The 18,159-nt window shown below is 43.2% G+C and overlaps 1 protein-coding gene across 1 annotated transcript in view; it reads right to left on the bottom strand.

Moving 5' to 3' along the window:
- Positions 1-10,322: 10,322 nt before the first annotated feature.
- The window catches only part of LOC128074959 (uncharacterized), a 46,963-nt gene continuing 39,126 nt past the window's right edge, over positions 10,323-18,159 (bottom strand). Inside the window, exon 2 of the mRNA XM_052671339.1 lies at positions 10,323-10,611. Within this exon, the coding sequence (XP_052527299.1) occupies positions 10,338-10,611 (274 nt within the window). The 3' untranslated portion in view covers positions 10,323-10,337. The remainder of the gene's footprint in view (positions 10,612-18,159) is intronic.

The raw sequence follows: 18,159 nt of genomic DNA, 5'->3' as shown, positions 1-18,159 counted from the left end.
AGGAAATAATTCTACTCGAAGGTCCTATAACATGTAATTCTTAGGTTATGGGACAGACAAAATGAGAAAGCCTTCTGAGGAAAGCTATGTTTCCAACATAGCAGATTATTTTTTCAGGGATTCAGGAAATGCTTTTTTCTAAAAAAAAATATTTTTAGTTTTAGTTAGAAATGCTCATCTTGAAAGGGAGAATGTCAGAGATGTATTAGCTTAATTTTTTGAACAGAATTTGCAGGTAGTAAGTAAAGCCTACACTGTATTCTATAGACTAAAATTAGCCAAAAAAAAAAAAAAAAAAAAAAAAAAAAAAAGTAAGATCAGATAAGAGTATATTTGCTCTGGATTGCCTGTTTTGTCTTGTGCTGTATTAAAGTATTCACTATATTAAAACATGAGGTAGAATACATAATTTTGGGTAAGGCTTCTATTGACTTCTTATGGACAGAACACTGTAGAAATGGATGTTCCGATGTAGAAGTTCCCCCATCTGTGTTTTTTTTCAGGGGCTTGTCACCTAGTACAAAACTGTCCTGCTTGCTATTGATGTGTTAACGGACTAAAGCAGCCTTTTTCCCTTCAGAGAGACTCATATTAACTCCATTTCAAGGCCCATGAAAGTCTGTTTTATGGTGTTCTATCAGCACTGTGGAAGTGAATTTTCTGAGACATCCAATTGACTTCTTGACTCACTTATTCTATTGAAGTAACTTGTATGACTTTTAGCATATCAGTGTTGTAGAAAAAGTAATCTTTCAATTTTCTGGCATGCTGAAGATTTCTGTATTGTTAACTGTGTCACTCTTTCCAGAATTCCTGAACAGTTCAGGCTGGAAGGCTGCAGACTTTACAACTTTTCAGAGAAACTTGTGCAAGTATTTAACCATCATTGCAGTAAAAAAAAAATAATCATTTTTCTTACATTTCAGTTGAATGCCTTATATTTAAACTTGTGCCCATTGCCTTGTGTTCTGAAACTGCAATGAGAAGACCTTGGCTCAGAAGAGCCTGGCTCTGTACTCTTTACTCTGCCCATCAAATATTTATGCACATTGATAAGATCTGCCCTGAGCCTTCTCTTCACCAACTTGAACAGTCCATCTCTCTCAGCTTCCTGTCAAACAGTGGAAGCTTCAATCTCTAGATCATCATTGCAGCCCTTCATAGTACTTGCAGCATGTCCAGCTCTGTCTTGTACAGGGAGTCCAGAACAGGACCCAGCACTCTAGCTGTGTCTCACCTTTGCTAAGTAGAGAGTAAGAATCTCCTCCCTAGTCTTAATGGCTATACTTTGCCTAATGAAGCCCAGGATATTGTTGACCTTCTTTGCCAGAGGGGGGATGCTGATAATTCATGTTCAACGTGCTATCCACCAGGTCCTCATGTCCTTTTCTGTGAAATTACAAGCCTGTACTGGTGCATGAATTAACAGAATTTTCTGACAGAAGTGGGTTTGACCCGTTTCTGTGAATGTTCCTTCTATTAGAGATCCCAAAACTGCTAGAATACTCTGGACTTGGTCTCAGGTGCCAAACAGGGAGAAATAACCTCCCTTTATCTGTTGGTCTCTTTCTAATGCAACCCAGTAATGTATTTGGCATTCACTGCTCAGTTCATCCACCAGGCTGTCACTCTCCAGTCAGTTACTGGTATGTGTTATTCCATTCCAGGTGCAGGACTTTGCATGTGTCTTTGTTGAATCTATTCAGGTTGCAGTCAGCCTAGTATCCATCCGCTTGATGTCCCTCTGAATAGCAGCCCTGCCCTTGAGCTTACTGCACTTGCTACTATCCACAGGCTTCCTTATAGTGCATTCTGCCTCATTATGCAGGTTGTTAATAATGATATTTTCCCTAGTGCTGACCTCAAAGGGAATCATTGGCCACAATCCTCTAAGCATAGCAGTACAGTTAATTTTAGAGGATTATCCTTTCAGTAAAATGTTAGAAGATAATAGGGATTAGATTCCTGAACTTTCTGAAGCCAAGGGGATTTTTGCTACTTACTTCCCTTGATACAAAATTGTACTCATGGTATTTATGACTATAAAATCTGAACATAATCTGCATATGAATCAAATATAGGGTTTTCTTTGAAACTTGTTCTAGTGTTTGAGAGAGAAAAAGTAATGAATCAGAAGTGGCAGAAAGAAAACAACTGAAAAGTTACGGTGATCACAATTTCTTCTATAAACCTCATTAGATTGTATTAAAATGTAATTTGACCTTCATGAAATTTCATTTTCACTTTTTGATTGCAGCTGCAGATTTTTTTTTTTTTTTAATTCTTTTAATTGGTTCACAGCTATTCTGTTCATGTGACTCCACACATACAAATTCAGTGCGTAGCATCCTGGCTTGGCCAAGGATGTGTCTATTGCATGTAGTGAGTAAGAAGCTGACCAAAAGAGATTACATCCCTAAAATTGAAATTTCTCCTGGAAGTGGCTTAGAAGTTACAAATGTTTTGGCTAGACACAATCAGAAGTCTACAAAGGCATCACCATTTGGATGACATAATTACTGGCACACATTAAAGAATATAAACACATCTAAACACCAGAATGTTTGTTCTGAGAAACAGTAAGAGAGAAAATACAGCATTTTAGGCCAGGTTTTAAATGTGAGTCTACAGCTGTCTCACTGAAGGTGCAGAAAGTGCAGTTGGTACTGTCCAGCAGATGGGATAGGTTTTGGCCCATTAAAATAGGAAGTCAAATGAGATGTGAATGTTTTCACTGTCTTGGTATAATGAAGATCAGTGGGATAGACAGTGGAAAATCAAGCAAATTGGTGGAAAACCTCATTAAGGAAGATACAGTTTTCTCTCTGGCCTATAATGAGAGTTGTCAGAGCCAAAGACAGTTGAATGAGGAAAAAGTTCATTTAGTTAATATTTAGGCTTGATGCTGTGAAGCATTCACAAAAGGAAAGAAAAAAGTAATGTTCTGAATTATAGTAAACTATAAGACATTGACCAAACAATATGACTTCTACAAACATTTAAAAAAAAGGGAAGGATTGGTTTTGAACCATATGTAAAAGTGAATTCAGCTAAAAAGACATAGAAATTATTACGTTTCAGTAAGTAGACTCTTCCACCAGTTTGTTTAACAGAAACTGAGAATAAACACATCCTACTTTAAACAGTTGCAAATTGCTTAGCTTGCAAGAGTTAATCTTGCTGCTCACAACTGTTCAATTAGGATTTGCTTTTTTTATAACTTCAGTTCTGCAACACAACACATTTGAAACCAATTTGTTAGCATTTGCTCCACTGGATTAACAAGTCTTACTTTACTCCATGTTAATGATGGACTAATCAATGCAGGAAACGTCCCAAGACAATAAAATCCAACCACAATGATGTGACTTTTTCATCACTTTTTCTTCACAAAGTGACAGCTCCTGCTTTGTTACCTCATGTAGAGGAACTTGGCAAGGAGAGTGAGGTGAAGGACTCAAGCGTCTTTTTACCGTGGATCAATATTTAATGTGCCATCTTCATGCTATCTCTCCATACAAAGAGCATGAAAACCACTGAAATATCTGATTTTCCCATGCTGTTCTTTGTTCGTGTAATAGGGTTGTAGCAGAACATTGATATTCAGGTAGGACAGGATTCAGTTTCCTAGAATTGTTTTGCCTAGTGCCATTAAAAAACTCATTGCTGATCTAAGCCAACTACATGGGGCTAGACCACATGGCACACATTAGAGAAGTCTGCATCTTTCTTGCTTCTCAGGATACCCAGAATATCCAGCTGCAGCTCAAATGGCCCTAACAGCCAACATGATGCGTCCAAATAGTGCATCTAGTGTCTGGACTTGCCTAGACTCTGGCACAGTACCTGGATCTTTGAAGAGTACAATAGCTTGGCCTCCAAAATTTAAGTGGTCACACTCTATGACTGAGTCCCACTCTGGTTGCCTGGATTCCTGTTATGGTCAACAAAGAGAAGACAACTCTTCTGTGCACTATTTGAAATCTTTACCTTAAAATAAGTTTAATCCTCACAGTGTTTGTTTCTTATTACTCGCTACAGAGCTATCCTACAGGAAGGTATCTGTATACACCATACCATTTGTGTTCAGTGGATCAGCAACGCAGCTTAGCAATTCAGGCTAGTTTTGACATAGAAATGTTTTTTTGTTGAATTCTCCTTGCTCCATCATAATAATAGAATTCCAATATAATTAGTAAAAGAGAATATGTCACAACCTACCCGCATGTTTTATAGATTAAAAAGCATTCCAAATATTTATATTTAAAGGCTTTCTATTATTAACTACAGCACCTTTATTATGTCTTCTTATATTGTCTTTCCAATTCCTATCTCTCCAATCATATTATACTATGGGTATTACTGATATGGTACGGCAAAATATAGTAAACAGTGATTGTGTTTCAATAAAACAGTCCTTCCTTCTAGATAAAGAGAACTGAATAAAAAATAAAAAGAATGGGAATTGAAAATTGAAATACCCTTTCTCAAGCAGCAGACATTAAGATCTTCACTGTTAAATTTCTGCATCCATTTAACTGATTGTAATTTGCCTGCATTTAATTTTTATCTTTTATCATTTTAATCTTTAATTATTGAAGATTTACTTTTGTAATGTAGAACAAAATGAGAGGAATTATGTTCCCATTTTTTCTTTTCCTTATGTGGCAATGTTAAAAACCCATATGTAATTAAGACTATATTTTCTATTAGGATTTATAAGTCTGTTCATATGCAAGTAGATTTTGATATAATTTTATACATTTTAGTAATCTTCCTCTGAAACAGAAACTTTTCTTTCTTTTTCTTACTAAGATTTTATATTCTCCATCTAGAAAGCCTAATTGAGGTTATTTTGTTTTATTAACTCCATTTTCTATGAAGCCAAATTATATTAATCAATCTTCGAGTATTCTCAGTATGTGGAAAACTTTTTAAAATAGGTAAACACCCTGTGATATGAAATTTGTTCACCAGTTTTGAGTTTGCAACTTCTCAGTAGTCGGAGGAGCAGAACACAGGTGTAAAGCATAACAACTGAAGGTAAAAAAGCCACATAAAGACATGCATCTGACTCTATAAGAATGGAGAACAAATGAGAATGAAGACAAAGTAACATTTGGGCCTAATTCGTTATCATACTACAAACTACCAGTGCTAAAGACTGTACGTGCTTGAACACTCAGAGCAGTCACATCAGCTAGCTGTTGCATAAGAACTTTGTGGCAGAATTCTACTTGAATGCTGTGGGCTTTGCTTCTTTTTTTTCCTTAAAATTTCTAATGGAAAACAGTATCTTGCTGAATGAAACAGACTTACGGTACATAATGTCCTATATCTGCTATGGGAATTGTTATGGCACATCCTGGACTTTCTGAGTGGAAGGTGATGCATTGCAATTATTGATGGAGAAAACAAGCAAAAACCTCATTTGCTGAGTATTTTAGAAAACAAACAAAAACCTCATTTGCTGAGTATTTTAGAAATGTAATCAAGCTTTTCCTTCTAAGATAGAGTTTTGAACTGCTCTGCTTCTACCTTTTTGTTCTGTAGATGTAGCTGGGAAAGTAGTCTCCAACTTTCTGGGCCTTGTTTCACTGGCTTATTTCCCAAGGACTCACTGACCTTGGCGAGAATGATAAGATTTTTCTTTAACTGCAAAGGAATGGAACCATTGGATTGTTGGAGCCACACAGAACGTTTATTTTATTCTTGACATCTAAATTATCTAGTAAACTAACACTAAAATTCAAATTCTTTCTACGATGAGAGATTGAAAGTCATACATGTAAAATACTCAAATTTTCTCAGACAGAAAATAACTGCTATACTGGGAGGGGGCAAGGTGAGAAATCAGTGCCTTAAAGGTAATGCAACTGGAAGTGTTGGGGTACAGTTTTCAGTGTATTTCACCAGGGAAGATAGGTTGAACATAGATGGAAAACAGGCTGTTTTTGACTATGAATCTTGTGAGTGGATGCTAGAAATGAGGAAACCAAAGAGGACATTTGGACCATGGACAAATGTAAAAACCTTTCCAGCTTTCCATTCACCAGAAAGCTGGACATGAGCCAGCAATGTGCCCTCGCAAACCAGAATACCAACTGTATCCTGAGCTGCATCAATGAGTTAGGAAGGTGATCCTGCCCCTCTACTCTGTGCTGGTGAGACCTCACCTGGAGTACTGCATCCAGATATGGAGTCCTCATTAGAGAAGATGTGGACCTATTGGAGTGCATTTAGAAAAGAGCCACAAGAATGATCCAAGGGATAGAATCTCCCCTATAAGGACAAGCTGAGCAAGCTGGGGCTGTTCAGCCTGGAGATGGCTCTGGAGAGATCAGAGAACGATGTTGCAGTGTCTAAATGGAGGCTATAAGAGGAAAGAGGACAAAGCTCTTGTGAGCCGCATCTAGAGTACTGTGTCCAGACTGGGGCCCCCAGTACAGGAAGGACATGGAGCTCTTGGAGCAGGTCCAGAGGAGGGCTTTAAGATGATCAGAAGGCTGGAGCACCTCTCCTATGAGGAAAGGTTGAGGGAACTGGGATTGTTTAGCTGGGAGAAGAGAAGGCTCCGGGGAGACCTCATTGTGGCCATCCAACACGTGAAGGGAGCATATAAACAAGAGGGGGGAAAGACTGTTTACAAGGGTGGATAGTGATAGGGCAAGGGGGAATGGTTTTAAACTGAGATGGGGGAAGGGGGAAAGGTTAGGTTAAATATTAGGAGGAAGTTTTTCACTCAGAGGGTGGTGACAGACTGGAACAGGTTGCCCAAGGAGGTTGTGGATGCCCCATCCCTCGAGGCATTCAAGGCCAGGCTGGATGTGGCTCTGGACAGCCTGGTCTGGTGGCTGGTGATCCTGCACATAGCAGGGAGTTGAAACTGGATGATCATTGTGGTCCTTTTCAACCCAGGCCATTCTATGGTTCTACGATTTTATGATTGTATGAAACTTTTTAGCAGGGTCTGCTATTTAATCAAGAGGAAACACTTTCAAACTAAAAGAGGAGAGATTTAGATTGGATATATGTATTTTTTACAGTAAAGGTGGTGGGGTGCTGAAACAGGTAGCCCAGAGAGGTGGTGGATGCCCCATCACTGGAGACATTCAAGATCAATCTGTACAGGGCTCTGAGCAGCCTGATCAGCTGTAGATGTCTGTGTTCACTGCAGAGAAGTTGGGCTACTTGGCTTTGAAGGTCCCTTTCAATTCAAGTAATTCTATGATTCTATGATGATTCTGTGACTAATTTTTTTACCCAAGCTACTTTTCTTTAATTTTAAACTAAGAGAAAAACATTATGAGTATTCATAGAAGCAGTTAGAAAACAAGAGCTTTTTCCTCAACCTTGTATTCTTGCTTCTTTTACTGGTGTGTGACATCTCTGCCTTGTCTGTCTGATGTTTTCTCATTAAGGTTTCTCATAGTTGTGGGCTTCTTCATTCATGTCCAGCTACTTGGCCTTTGAGAAATCTGGAAACATCTCGTAATCTTTCTTTGCACATAGAAGGTTAAATAGCAGTATTCTTATTTTCATGGCCAATCATCGATAAAGAAAATGTCAAGACAGAACAAGCTATGGCATTTTGGTATAAAAAAGAATCAATAATTCTTTTTAGTGATATTTCCCTGAGCTGGGGAATGCTAACATGGAATGAAAGTAGGTAGAGAAGGGAAACTGTAGTATAACAAATCCACAGGAGGGATTTAGTTTTATTAAAATTCATGTGTAATTTTATAACTGTGGTTGTTCTAAGGAAAGACATCTACGGAATGAAATTGACACAACCACCATACCTGCTGAGAATCAGAATTTGAGCAGCACCAGATAAGTACTCACAGTCAAGGGACTGAGAGATTGGCAATCCTGATTGTGCAGGTTGTGTTTGGTCTTTATTTATTTATTTTAAATGGCAGAGAAATTTGAAGTGCCTTTGGATTCAACTTCTTAGTCCAGCCTGACATATAAAGCCAGTGTTTGCCATGCACCTGTCTTTCTCCTGAGTGGGACTGTATGACGTGATGACCTACTGTATCCATTGCAGTGATATCTGATGTTCTGCATTCTCTGGGTACCTGTTCAGCGGCAGTGCAAAGTGTGTTCAGATAATTAAGCATATCTCTATTGAACTTCTTAAAGTTGAAGTTGTGAAGCTCTGATGAGGGCCTCCAGGTGCTCTTGCAATGTATTAAAAGCAAGAAAAGGCAGGCTTCCAGCTTCTCTTTATATTAACCTGTTTAAACATAGCTAGTTCCAAGGAAAATTCTGTGCTGTGCAGTAAATCATTCTCTGCATAGCCTTTAAAAATAAACAAATAGGAATATCTACAATTGCAAATTGCAGAGACTGCTTGCTCAGTTTTTATTTCTTCATTCCCACTGGTAATGCTGAATTTGTTAGGATAAATGAAAAACCTCGCTTTTTTTGTGGTGGTTTATTTTTCCAAATTCTTTGCATAAATCAATTATCATTTCTTTCAAACCCATTTCTTTCAAACTTGTGTGACAGTATATAAATGCATATTTATTCAGCTGACTGAAATGAATTCCTGTTTTCCTATTGAAGCATTTGTTGAAATGTAAGTGAAGATAATTCAGAGGCCATTCAAGCTAGAAATGTTATTTGTTCATCATCTGAGCTGCAATCAACAGGGCTAGAAGCAGGGAACAAAGGTGATAAATTATGAAAATGAAATTAAAATAGCGTTATTAACATTGGTAATGCCACATCTGAAACTACATGTAAGATGCTATACTGTGAATCTAATTGGGCTGTACAGTACAGAATCTCTGGTTTTGGTAGTTATTTATGAATGTAAAAGGTCAAACTTGTTACAAATCAGATATTTACAAGCAAATTAAATATGTACCAAATGATTGATTATAGCACAGATTATTATTTTGTTGCATTGTGGAGAATGTACATAAACACAGGCTCTTGCAATGCCGTGAAACAGTAATTTGTGTAACAACCATTGTCTCTTGGTTATTTCATTTTCACACATTATTTTACATTAAAAGTCACCTTCCTGAAAAAACTAAGCATTAAAGATGTGTTATACAAGATCACACTGTTTCCTGCACTTCATTCACAACCTTTCTTGTTTCTTTTTCATTTTTATGTAGGAGTAATAAAGATGCTGAGAAATAGAATGTATTTGCAGTTTAATTTATGCAATTAAATTCAGAAATGGAGATTGTAAATCAATTTTACTTATCCCTTGAACAATTCTCATATATATATCACTGGATGTAACAAGTTAAAAGATTTTATATTTGTTATTGTTTTTTTCCTAACATTATTTCTTACATCAAAGCCGTTCCTTCCAATTTTTTTACTCATTCATTTGATGATTCTTCCAGTGAAACTCCAATTTCAAATCTTCTACTATTACAGAATAAAAGTCACAACAAATACTTTTCCATTTGGTGTATCTACCAGAGCTCTCTTCAGCCGGCGCGCTAACTTGGCCTGCCCGCTAGCCTCCGTCGCCACACTAACTTACCTGTACGCTAGCCTCCACCAGCGCGCTATCTTCACCTGCGTGCTAACCTCCGCTGGAGCGCTAACTTGGCCTGCCCGCTATCTTCCACGGCACGCTAACTTAGCCTGCCCGCTAACCTCCGCCGGTGCGCTAACTTAGCCTGCCCGCTAACCTCCGCCGGTGCGCTAACTTACCTACCTGCTACCCTCCACCGGCGCGCTAACTTGGCCTGCCCGCTAACCTCCGCCGGTGTCATGGAGTTGACTAGATCAATCTATGTCCGTGACAGGGGCAACAGGCCTCTGCCCTCCCCCCCACCCCAGTCCCACAAAAAATGGGAAGGAAGGAAGGGAGGAAAAGAGCAGCGGCAACAATCTATGGAGGAAAACTTATTTTACTATAATATCGGAATACAAGATAACACAATATATACAATTTAATTGAAATTGAGATTAATAAATCAGATAAGATGAGAGAGAGAGTTCCCGGGACCGATGCAAACCTGAAAAGCTTGGAACGGCTAGGAAAGCACCTCCAGCACCCACTGCAAGGCAGCAAGAGAACACGCCCCCCCACCCGGAAGGGCCAGATCCTGTGACTTCTGTAATGTACAGGGATAGGTACCTGGAATTGGGGCAGTGACACTTGAATGCCCCGTACACTACATAATGTTTTGATGTGGAATACTGAAATGAGAAAAAAACAAAAACAAAAACAAAAACATAGAACCATGACATTCCACCCCTTATTCTACATTGTTACATCATTCTTAAAATATATATATACAAACAAACAGAAAATGATTAAAATGCATTACTCACACATGGCTATATATATATACATAGACTTACTGACTGCACTCCCCCGGCATCAAGTTTCCTTGTGGTATACATTGGACATCCCCATTCTTCAGCATTACCCACCAAGTCGATCCTGGTCCCTGGGCAAAAACTGTACCATGGAGAGGTTTGCCCTTTCCAGAAGCTGGAAGAACCCAAACTGCCTTTCCTAACATGTTCTTTACATGTACAACAGGGACTTTATCTCCCTCTACGGTATGTAGGGAACTGGATTGGTTAGGACCATCACAACTGATAGATCCTCTGGTATTGACTAACCAGGTGGCTTCTGCCAAATGCTTCTCCCAGTGCTTAAATGTTCCGCCACCCAGTGCTTTTAGCATCGTTTTTAGCAATCCATTGTATCGTTCAATTTTACCAGAGGCTGGTGCATGATAGGGAATATGGTAAATCCACTCAATGCCATGATCTTTGGCCCAAGTATTTACAAGGGAATTTTTGAAATGAGTCCCATTATCTGACTCAATTCTTTCTGGGGTGCCATGTCGCCACAGGACTTGTTTCTCGAGACCCAGTATGGTGTTTCAGGCGGTAGCATGGGGTACTGCATATGTTTCGAGCCACCCAGTGATTGCCTCCACCATAGTAAGCACATAATGCTTACCATTGCGAGATCGTGGCAAGGTGATATAATCAACCCACCATGCCTCCCCATATTTGTACTTTTGCCATCACCCTTCCTCCCAGAGAGGTTTCATCCTCTTGGCTTGTTTGATGATGGCACATGTTTCACAGTTATGAATAACCTGTGCAATGGCATCCATAGTTAAGTCCACCCCTCGGTCTCTAGCCCATCTGTATGTTGCATCTCTCCCTTGATGACCTGAGGTCTCATGGGCTCACCGAGCTAGGAATAGTTCACCCTCGTTCTGCCAGTCCAGGTCTATTTGGGCCACCTCAATTCTGGCAGCTCGGTCTACCTGATGGTTATTTTGCTGTTCTTCAGTAGCTCGACTCTTGGGCACATGAGCATCTACATCGCGCACCTTTACAACTATAGTCTTTGTTCGGGCAGCAATGTCTTTCCACAGTTCAGCAGCCCAAATAGGTTTACCCCTTCTTTGCCAGTTATTTTGCTCCCACTGCTGTAACCACCCCCATAAGGCATTCGCTACCATCCATGAGTCAGTGTAAAGATAGAGCATTGGCCACCTCTCCCGTTCAGCAACATCTAAGGCCAGTTGGACAGCCTTTACCTCTGCAAATTGGCTTGATTCGCCTTTCCCTTCAGTGGCCTCTGCAACTTGTCGTGTGGGGCTGCACACAGCAGATTTCCATCTGCGATGCTTTCCTACAATACGACACAATCCATCTGTGAACAGGGCATATTTCTTTTCATTCTCTGGTAGTTCATTGTATGGTGGGGCCTCTTTAGCACGTGAGAAGGAAGGTTCATCGTCTTTAATTAGGTGGGCTCGCATCATCTCCTTCATCTTCTTCATCTCCTTCATTAGACTCTCTTGATTATCTGATCTTCATCAAGCATCTCTGATACTGCTATAGGTTTGTCACGGTTAATCAGTTGAGACATTTGCTGCCGCATTTCATTCAGTTGGTCCGTCACTTTTGAGATAGCGGCTACAGCAGCATGAATGGGGGATAGCAACTGTTGATAGTTTTGGAGTGTAAGAATTAATTCATAAATTTAGAGTGTTCTCTGTTGTTCGTTGTATCTGTCACACGCTGACAGTGTAGCGGCATATTTGTCTGGTGCTGTTGTCATGAGTTTCTGCCATATCTCAGGTGTCGTCCTCACTTTTTCAGGGTCGTGGTCTTGGCATGGATGGTTAGGAACAAAGTTAGGGTCATACAACATTTCTGCCACGCCTATTTCCCTCAAATACTGGATACCCTTTTCAACTGTATCCCGTTTTTAAATCGCAATCTTCAAACCGTTTTTGAAGGGATACTTTTCCTTCACGGCTATTAACACTCGTTCCCAAAGGCTGGTAGCCTCATCCGAACATCGACTAATTCCTCTATCAATAGCTGGATCTCTGGCAATGGCACCTAGTTGGCGAGCTTCATTACTATCCAGAGATAAGCTATGGGCCCCACTGTCCCAGCAAACCAACCAGGAAACAAGAGTTTCATTCGGGTGCCGTGTAAACTCCTTTCTTGAACCTTGGATTTCAGTCATCTTTAGAGGCCGGCGAGTAGTAATAGAGATTTCCTCTTCATCACTCTCTTCTGCATGTCTCTTAGTTTTCCCTTTTGCCTTTCGCGATGGTGGTGGTTCTGAGGAGGGCCCCTCGCCTGGATCTTCCTCCATCTCCTCCTCCTCTTCTCTTTTTCGTTCAAGACGCAAAGACACTCGTTTCCATTTCTTGCCCTCCACAGGAGCAACTGGTATTGTTACTGGTGTCTCCTGTGATTGATTAGATTTGACTTGGGGATTTTCCCCTTTGGCTTGAACCTCAGCTCGGAAACTCTCTCTCTCCAGAATGGTATTATATAGGGCACGGTAAGCACAAGCCAAACCCCAAATAAGTTGTACCTCCTTAGGTTTATGTAAGCCACATAGTCCCTGACTCAAATACTGGCTTAGTTTCTCAGGATCCCACAGGTGTTCAAGACTAAAATCCCATGACACTGAGGGTCCCCATGCTTCTAAGACCTTTCCTAAACCTCTCCATATTCCCTGCCAGTCATCATTCTCTAGTTTTGCAGCAGACTCCTTCCCCTTATTACGAATGAATTGGAATACATTCAGGAGAATTGATGACACGAACAACAACAACAACATGACTATTAATTCAGGATTCAAAAAACGTTTGACAAACTGCGAAGAAAACCCGGAGACTGGTCTGAACATCGTGTTGTTTATAAAATTAGCTATTCCATTTGGGATGTAGATGTTTGTGAAATTAGCCATTCCTTCTGGGATGTAGTTGTTTGTGAAATTAGCCATTCCTTCTGGGATATAAATGTCAAAATTCAAATCATACCACATTGCAAATAGGTAAAACATAGGTGTCTCCATCAGTGCCCTCAGGTAGTTATATATGAATGCAATTCCACAACACATAACTGTGAGATGGATTATTGGCCAGTAGGTTGTGAGTAACACCATTGCTTTTAATCCTTTACCCAGCACCCCCAGGATAACTAGTGGGTTCATTGCTGGTGCTTGCTAAAAAGGGGTTAATGATTGAAGCTAACAAGAGGAGGGGAAAAAAAAAGAAAAAAAAGGCAATACCCGGACTAAGTAGTGCTCAAAGTTTACAGATATCCCAGAACACTGGCAGTACACCTAATCTTTCAAGGTCAGGTTTTCCAGCAGAGAAACTTGAACTACTGATAATGCTCCCTAACGAAGCTCTCTAAGAGCAATGAGAAAAAGAGATTTGTTCTAAAAACTAAAAAGCAGAGAGCCCCATGTTGGGCGCCAAAAATCTTGTCACGGAGTAGACTAGATCAATCTATGTCCGTGACAGGGGCAACAGGCCTCTGCCCTCCCCCCCACCCCAGTCCCACAAAAAATGGGAAGGAAGGAAGGGAGGAAAAGAGCAGTGGCAACAATCTATGGAGGAAAAATTATTTTACTATAATACTGGCGAGCTAACTTGGCCTGCCCACTAAACTCCTGGAATACAAGATAACACAATATATACAATTTAATTGAAATTGAGATTAAAAAATCAGACAAGATGAGAGAGAGAGAGAGTTCCCGGGACCGATTCAAACCTGAAAAGCTTGGAACGGCTAGGAAAGCACCCTCCAGCACCCACTGCAAGGCAGCAAGAGAATGCCCCCCCACACCCGGAAGGGTTAGATCCCGTGACTTCTGTAATGAACAGGGATAGGTACCTGGGATTGGGGCAGTGACTAATACCCCGTACACTACATGATGTTTTGATGTGGAATACTGAAATAAGAAAAAAACAAAAACAAAAACAAAAACAAAAACATAGGACCATGACAGCTGGCGCGCTAACTTGCCCTGCCCACCAGCCTCAACCGGTGCGCTGACTTGGCCTGCCTGCTAACCTCCGCCAGCGCGCTAACTTGGCCTACCCGCTAGCCTTCGCCGGCATGCTAACTTACCTACCCGCTAGCCTCCGCCGGCACGCTAACTTGGCCTGTCCGCTAAACTCCACCGGCGCGCTAACTTAACTACCTGCTAGCCTCCTCCGGCGCGCTAGCTTATCTGTATGCTAGCCTCCACGGGCGCGCTAACTTGGCCTGCCCACTAACCTTCACCGGCGCGCTAACTTGGCCTGCCTGCTAACCTCCGCCGGCTCGCTAACTTGCTTTGCCCACTATCTTTCACCGGCGCGCTAACTTAGCCTGCCCGCTAGCCTCCACTGGCGCGCTAACTTGGCCTGTCCGCTAAACTCCACCGGCGCACTACGTTGGCCTGCTCACTAACCTCTGCTGGCGCACTAACTTGGCCGACCCGCTAGCCTTCGCCGGCACACTAACTTACCTACCCGCTAGCCTCCACTGACACTTAATAATTAAAGCCACATCCTACAATACTAGTAAAGTTATAGACAGAGAGATTAGAGATTAGAGTGATTGCTGATAGCTCTAGTGGCACTATCTATGCCCAATATATACCAACATTGTCTCAGGTACCTGTTCGAGTGTACCTCAAGAATAACAAATATTTGTTCAATATCAAGGCAGATGTCTCAAGCCTTGAGAGCATTGCTCTCACAAACCAGCCGTATGGAATTGCTTGTTCTCCAGGCCTCAATCTGGCCACCTGTCCATGAAGGGAACCCATTCTGATGCCCACAATGTATACTGCACTGGCTTAAGCACCACGCACATCAGATTTGTTACATGCAGAAAGAGAAGGCCTAATGCTGTCAGGACTTCTAATGCATTTAAAGCGAGGAGTGATTTCAATTCCCATTTCTCTGCACAATCTATCAGGTGTGTGATGCCTTTCGGATCAAGGGGTACACTTTCCGGGCCTCTGTTATCATTCTCTACTATCAGGAAGATCTCTAGTGCTCTTCCTTCCTTTACCAGGCTAGATCTAAACTTGCCACAATCTGTTAGTGCATCTCTCTTAACTCCCAAATGCAAATTCACCTCTCTCCTTTCGCTACCCTTTTCAGTCACAGCTGGAAGCTGCAGGCTCCGCACTGCTCCCACTGTGCCCATCTCCCTTTGATCATGCACTGACTGTTGTAGAGGCTTCTGATTGGTTGCATGCGCACTCAATCTTGTAAAAGGATGTGTGGGTTGAGTCAATGGGTCTGAACACTGTGGCAAAGAGTGGGTCCGGAGACTATCGTTATTTCTTTCTCCGTCAGGTGCAACCTGAGCAGAGGGCACCGGCCGGATGCCACCTACACCTTCGGGTGCAGTCAGGGTGGACAGTGCTGGCCGGACACTATCATCCCAGCGCCTGTAACTTACATCGCTTCCCTTTCTCTCTGCTGTTTTTTCTTCTACCACCTCCTTAACTTTTGACCAATCCGTACCCGAGCCTTGCCCACAGTCCCCACCCCCCTGGGTGTTACTGCATTCCACCTCCTGAGAGGAGACAGCAAGTGTCCCATTCCAGCTCACTTCTCCCCCTGCCCCCTTGGGTAGTGTTAGATTATACAGAGACAGTGGTTGTTGTGGATACAGCAGAGGGGTTTCAATGACCTTGCATTCCTGCACTTTAGCTGTTTTGCAAGATAAAAGCGCAGACAGTTGAACACCTTCTTCTACTTGTTTATGCGAAGCTGAAGCCAAGGGGGGAGTGAAGGGGGATGCCAAAGGTGCGGAAGGTGGGGACGAGATGTTAGTCGCTATAGCTGAGGGCATATTTACGGTGTTCTCTTCCTCAGGGGACCTGCAAGAAAGTACGCTCCCCGCACAAGTAAGCATGATCCTGCCCAAGGGGCGCTCTCCCATTCCCATGGTTAACGCCACTGTGGGCGAGGGGCTCACTGAGGTATGGGGCCCCGACCTTGGGTAGGCAGTTGCATTGTCTGGCCCATTTGGTGTTCCAGGGGAGGGGCCCTGGGCCTACGGCACCATCCCATCCTTGTTTCCCTGTGGCACTATGACAAACTTCCAACATTGGCGTACAGTGTGGCCTAGTTTCCCACAGGCCTGACAGATCTGGCCTGGCGCCGCTTCTCCCTTCTGCCTCTCAGGGCCTCGGCATTGGGCTCTGAAGTGACCAAACTGTCCACACTTAAAACACGGTCCCCCACTCTGATCCTCTCTCATGGCCCTTGCCACTACTAACGCTGCTGCTAATCCCTCATTGGTGAGGTGCGTTGTTCTCCGTTTCTCTAGTACATACCTAATGATATCTCCTGGAGTATTGAGGTCATCGGGAGCGGCTCAAATAAAATTCTTAACATTTTTGTGTGATTTCTGTTTAAGACAATCCATGATTACTGCATTATGGGCAATCTTTGGCAGATCTGAGCCTTCTACTGCCAGAATTAATCGATTGGCAAAATCCGAGAATGACTCAAATGGACCCTGGGCCAGGAGCAGAAGGTTCAGCTGTCCTTGAGAACCTTCTGAAGGCTGTCAGAGCTGCTTCTGTGGCTGCCATCAGCTCTCCTGGGCGAAGACGTCTGAACTGGCCTTCAGGGGACCCTATCATCCTTTCCCCATACCCTAACAACTGTGTCAGATTGGTTACCTCTCCCAGTTCCCAACCATTTGCTGGGTGTTGTGGGTCACGTGCCATGAGCTGTGCCAACCGCTCTTCCTTTCACAACATTTACTGAGCTGGCTCAAGTATAACCTGCATGAGGCTCTCCATATCGTACGCTAACCTCCACCAGCGCGCTAACTTGCCCTGCATGATAGCCTCCACCGGCGCGCTAACATGGCCTGCCCACTAACCTCCACCGGGGCGCTAACTTGGCCTGCACTCTAACCTCTGCCGGAGCGCTAACATGCCCTGCCATCTAGCGTCAGCCGGCGCTCTAACTTGACCTTCCCGCTAGCCTCCACCGGCGTGCTAAATTCATCGGCCCGCTAACATCCTCCCTTGGCGCGCCAACTTGCCCTGCCATCTAGCGTCAGCCGGCGCTCTAACTTGACCTGTCCGCTATCCTCCACTGGCGCGCTAACATAACCTTCCCGCTAGCCTCCACCAGCGAGCTACCCTGCCCTGTCTGCTATCCTCTGCTGGTGCGCTAACTAACCTGCCTACTATCCTCCACCGGCACGCTGTCTTAGCCTGCCAGATCACCTACACGGGCTCGCTAATTTTACCTGCCCACTAACCGCCACCAGCGCGCCAACTCTGCCTGCCCGCTAACCTCCACCGGCGCGCTAACGTACCCTGCCCACTAACCGCGTCCGGCGCGCTAACTACACCTGCCCGCTAACCTCCACCGGCGCGCTAAGTTCCTGTGCCCGCTAACCTCATCTGGCGCGCTAACTTCACCTGCATGCTATTCTGCACCGGCGCACTAACTTGACCTGCCCACTAGCCTCCTCCGGCGCACTAACTTCACCTGCACGCTATCCTCCACCGGCTTGCTAACTTCACCTGTCCGATATCCTCCACCAGCGCTAACTTCACCTGCCCACTAACCTCGTCTGGCGCGCTAACTTCACCTGCCCGCTATCCTCCACCGGCGCGCTAACTTCACCTGACCTCCATCCTCCACCGGCCCACTAACTACACTTGCCCGCTATCCTCTACCGGTGCGCTAAGTTGACCTGCCCACGTACCTCCTCCGTCGCGCTAACTTCACCTACCTGCTCTCCTCCACTGGCGTGCCAAATTAGCCTGCCCGCTAACCTGCTCCGGCGCGCTAACTTCACCTGCCCGCTATCCTCTACCGGTGCGCTAGCTTCACCTGCCCCCTATCCTCTAACCGCGCG

Source organism: Tympanuchus pallidicinctus, unplaced genomic scaffold, assembly GCF_026119805.1.
Source record: "Tympanuchus pallidicinctus isolate F22 unplaced genomic scaffold, pur_lepc_1.0 scaffold11, whole genome shotgun sequence".
Classification (NCBI taxonomy): domain Eukaryota; kingdom Metazoa; phylum Chordata; class Aves; order Galliformes; family Phasianidae; genus Tympanuchus; species Tympanuchus pallidicinctus.
Note: the sequence above shows the minus strand (reverse complement) of the source record. Positions and strands in the feature narration are given on the sequence as shown.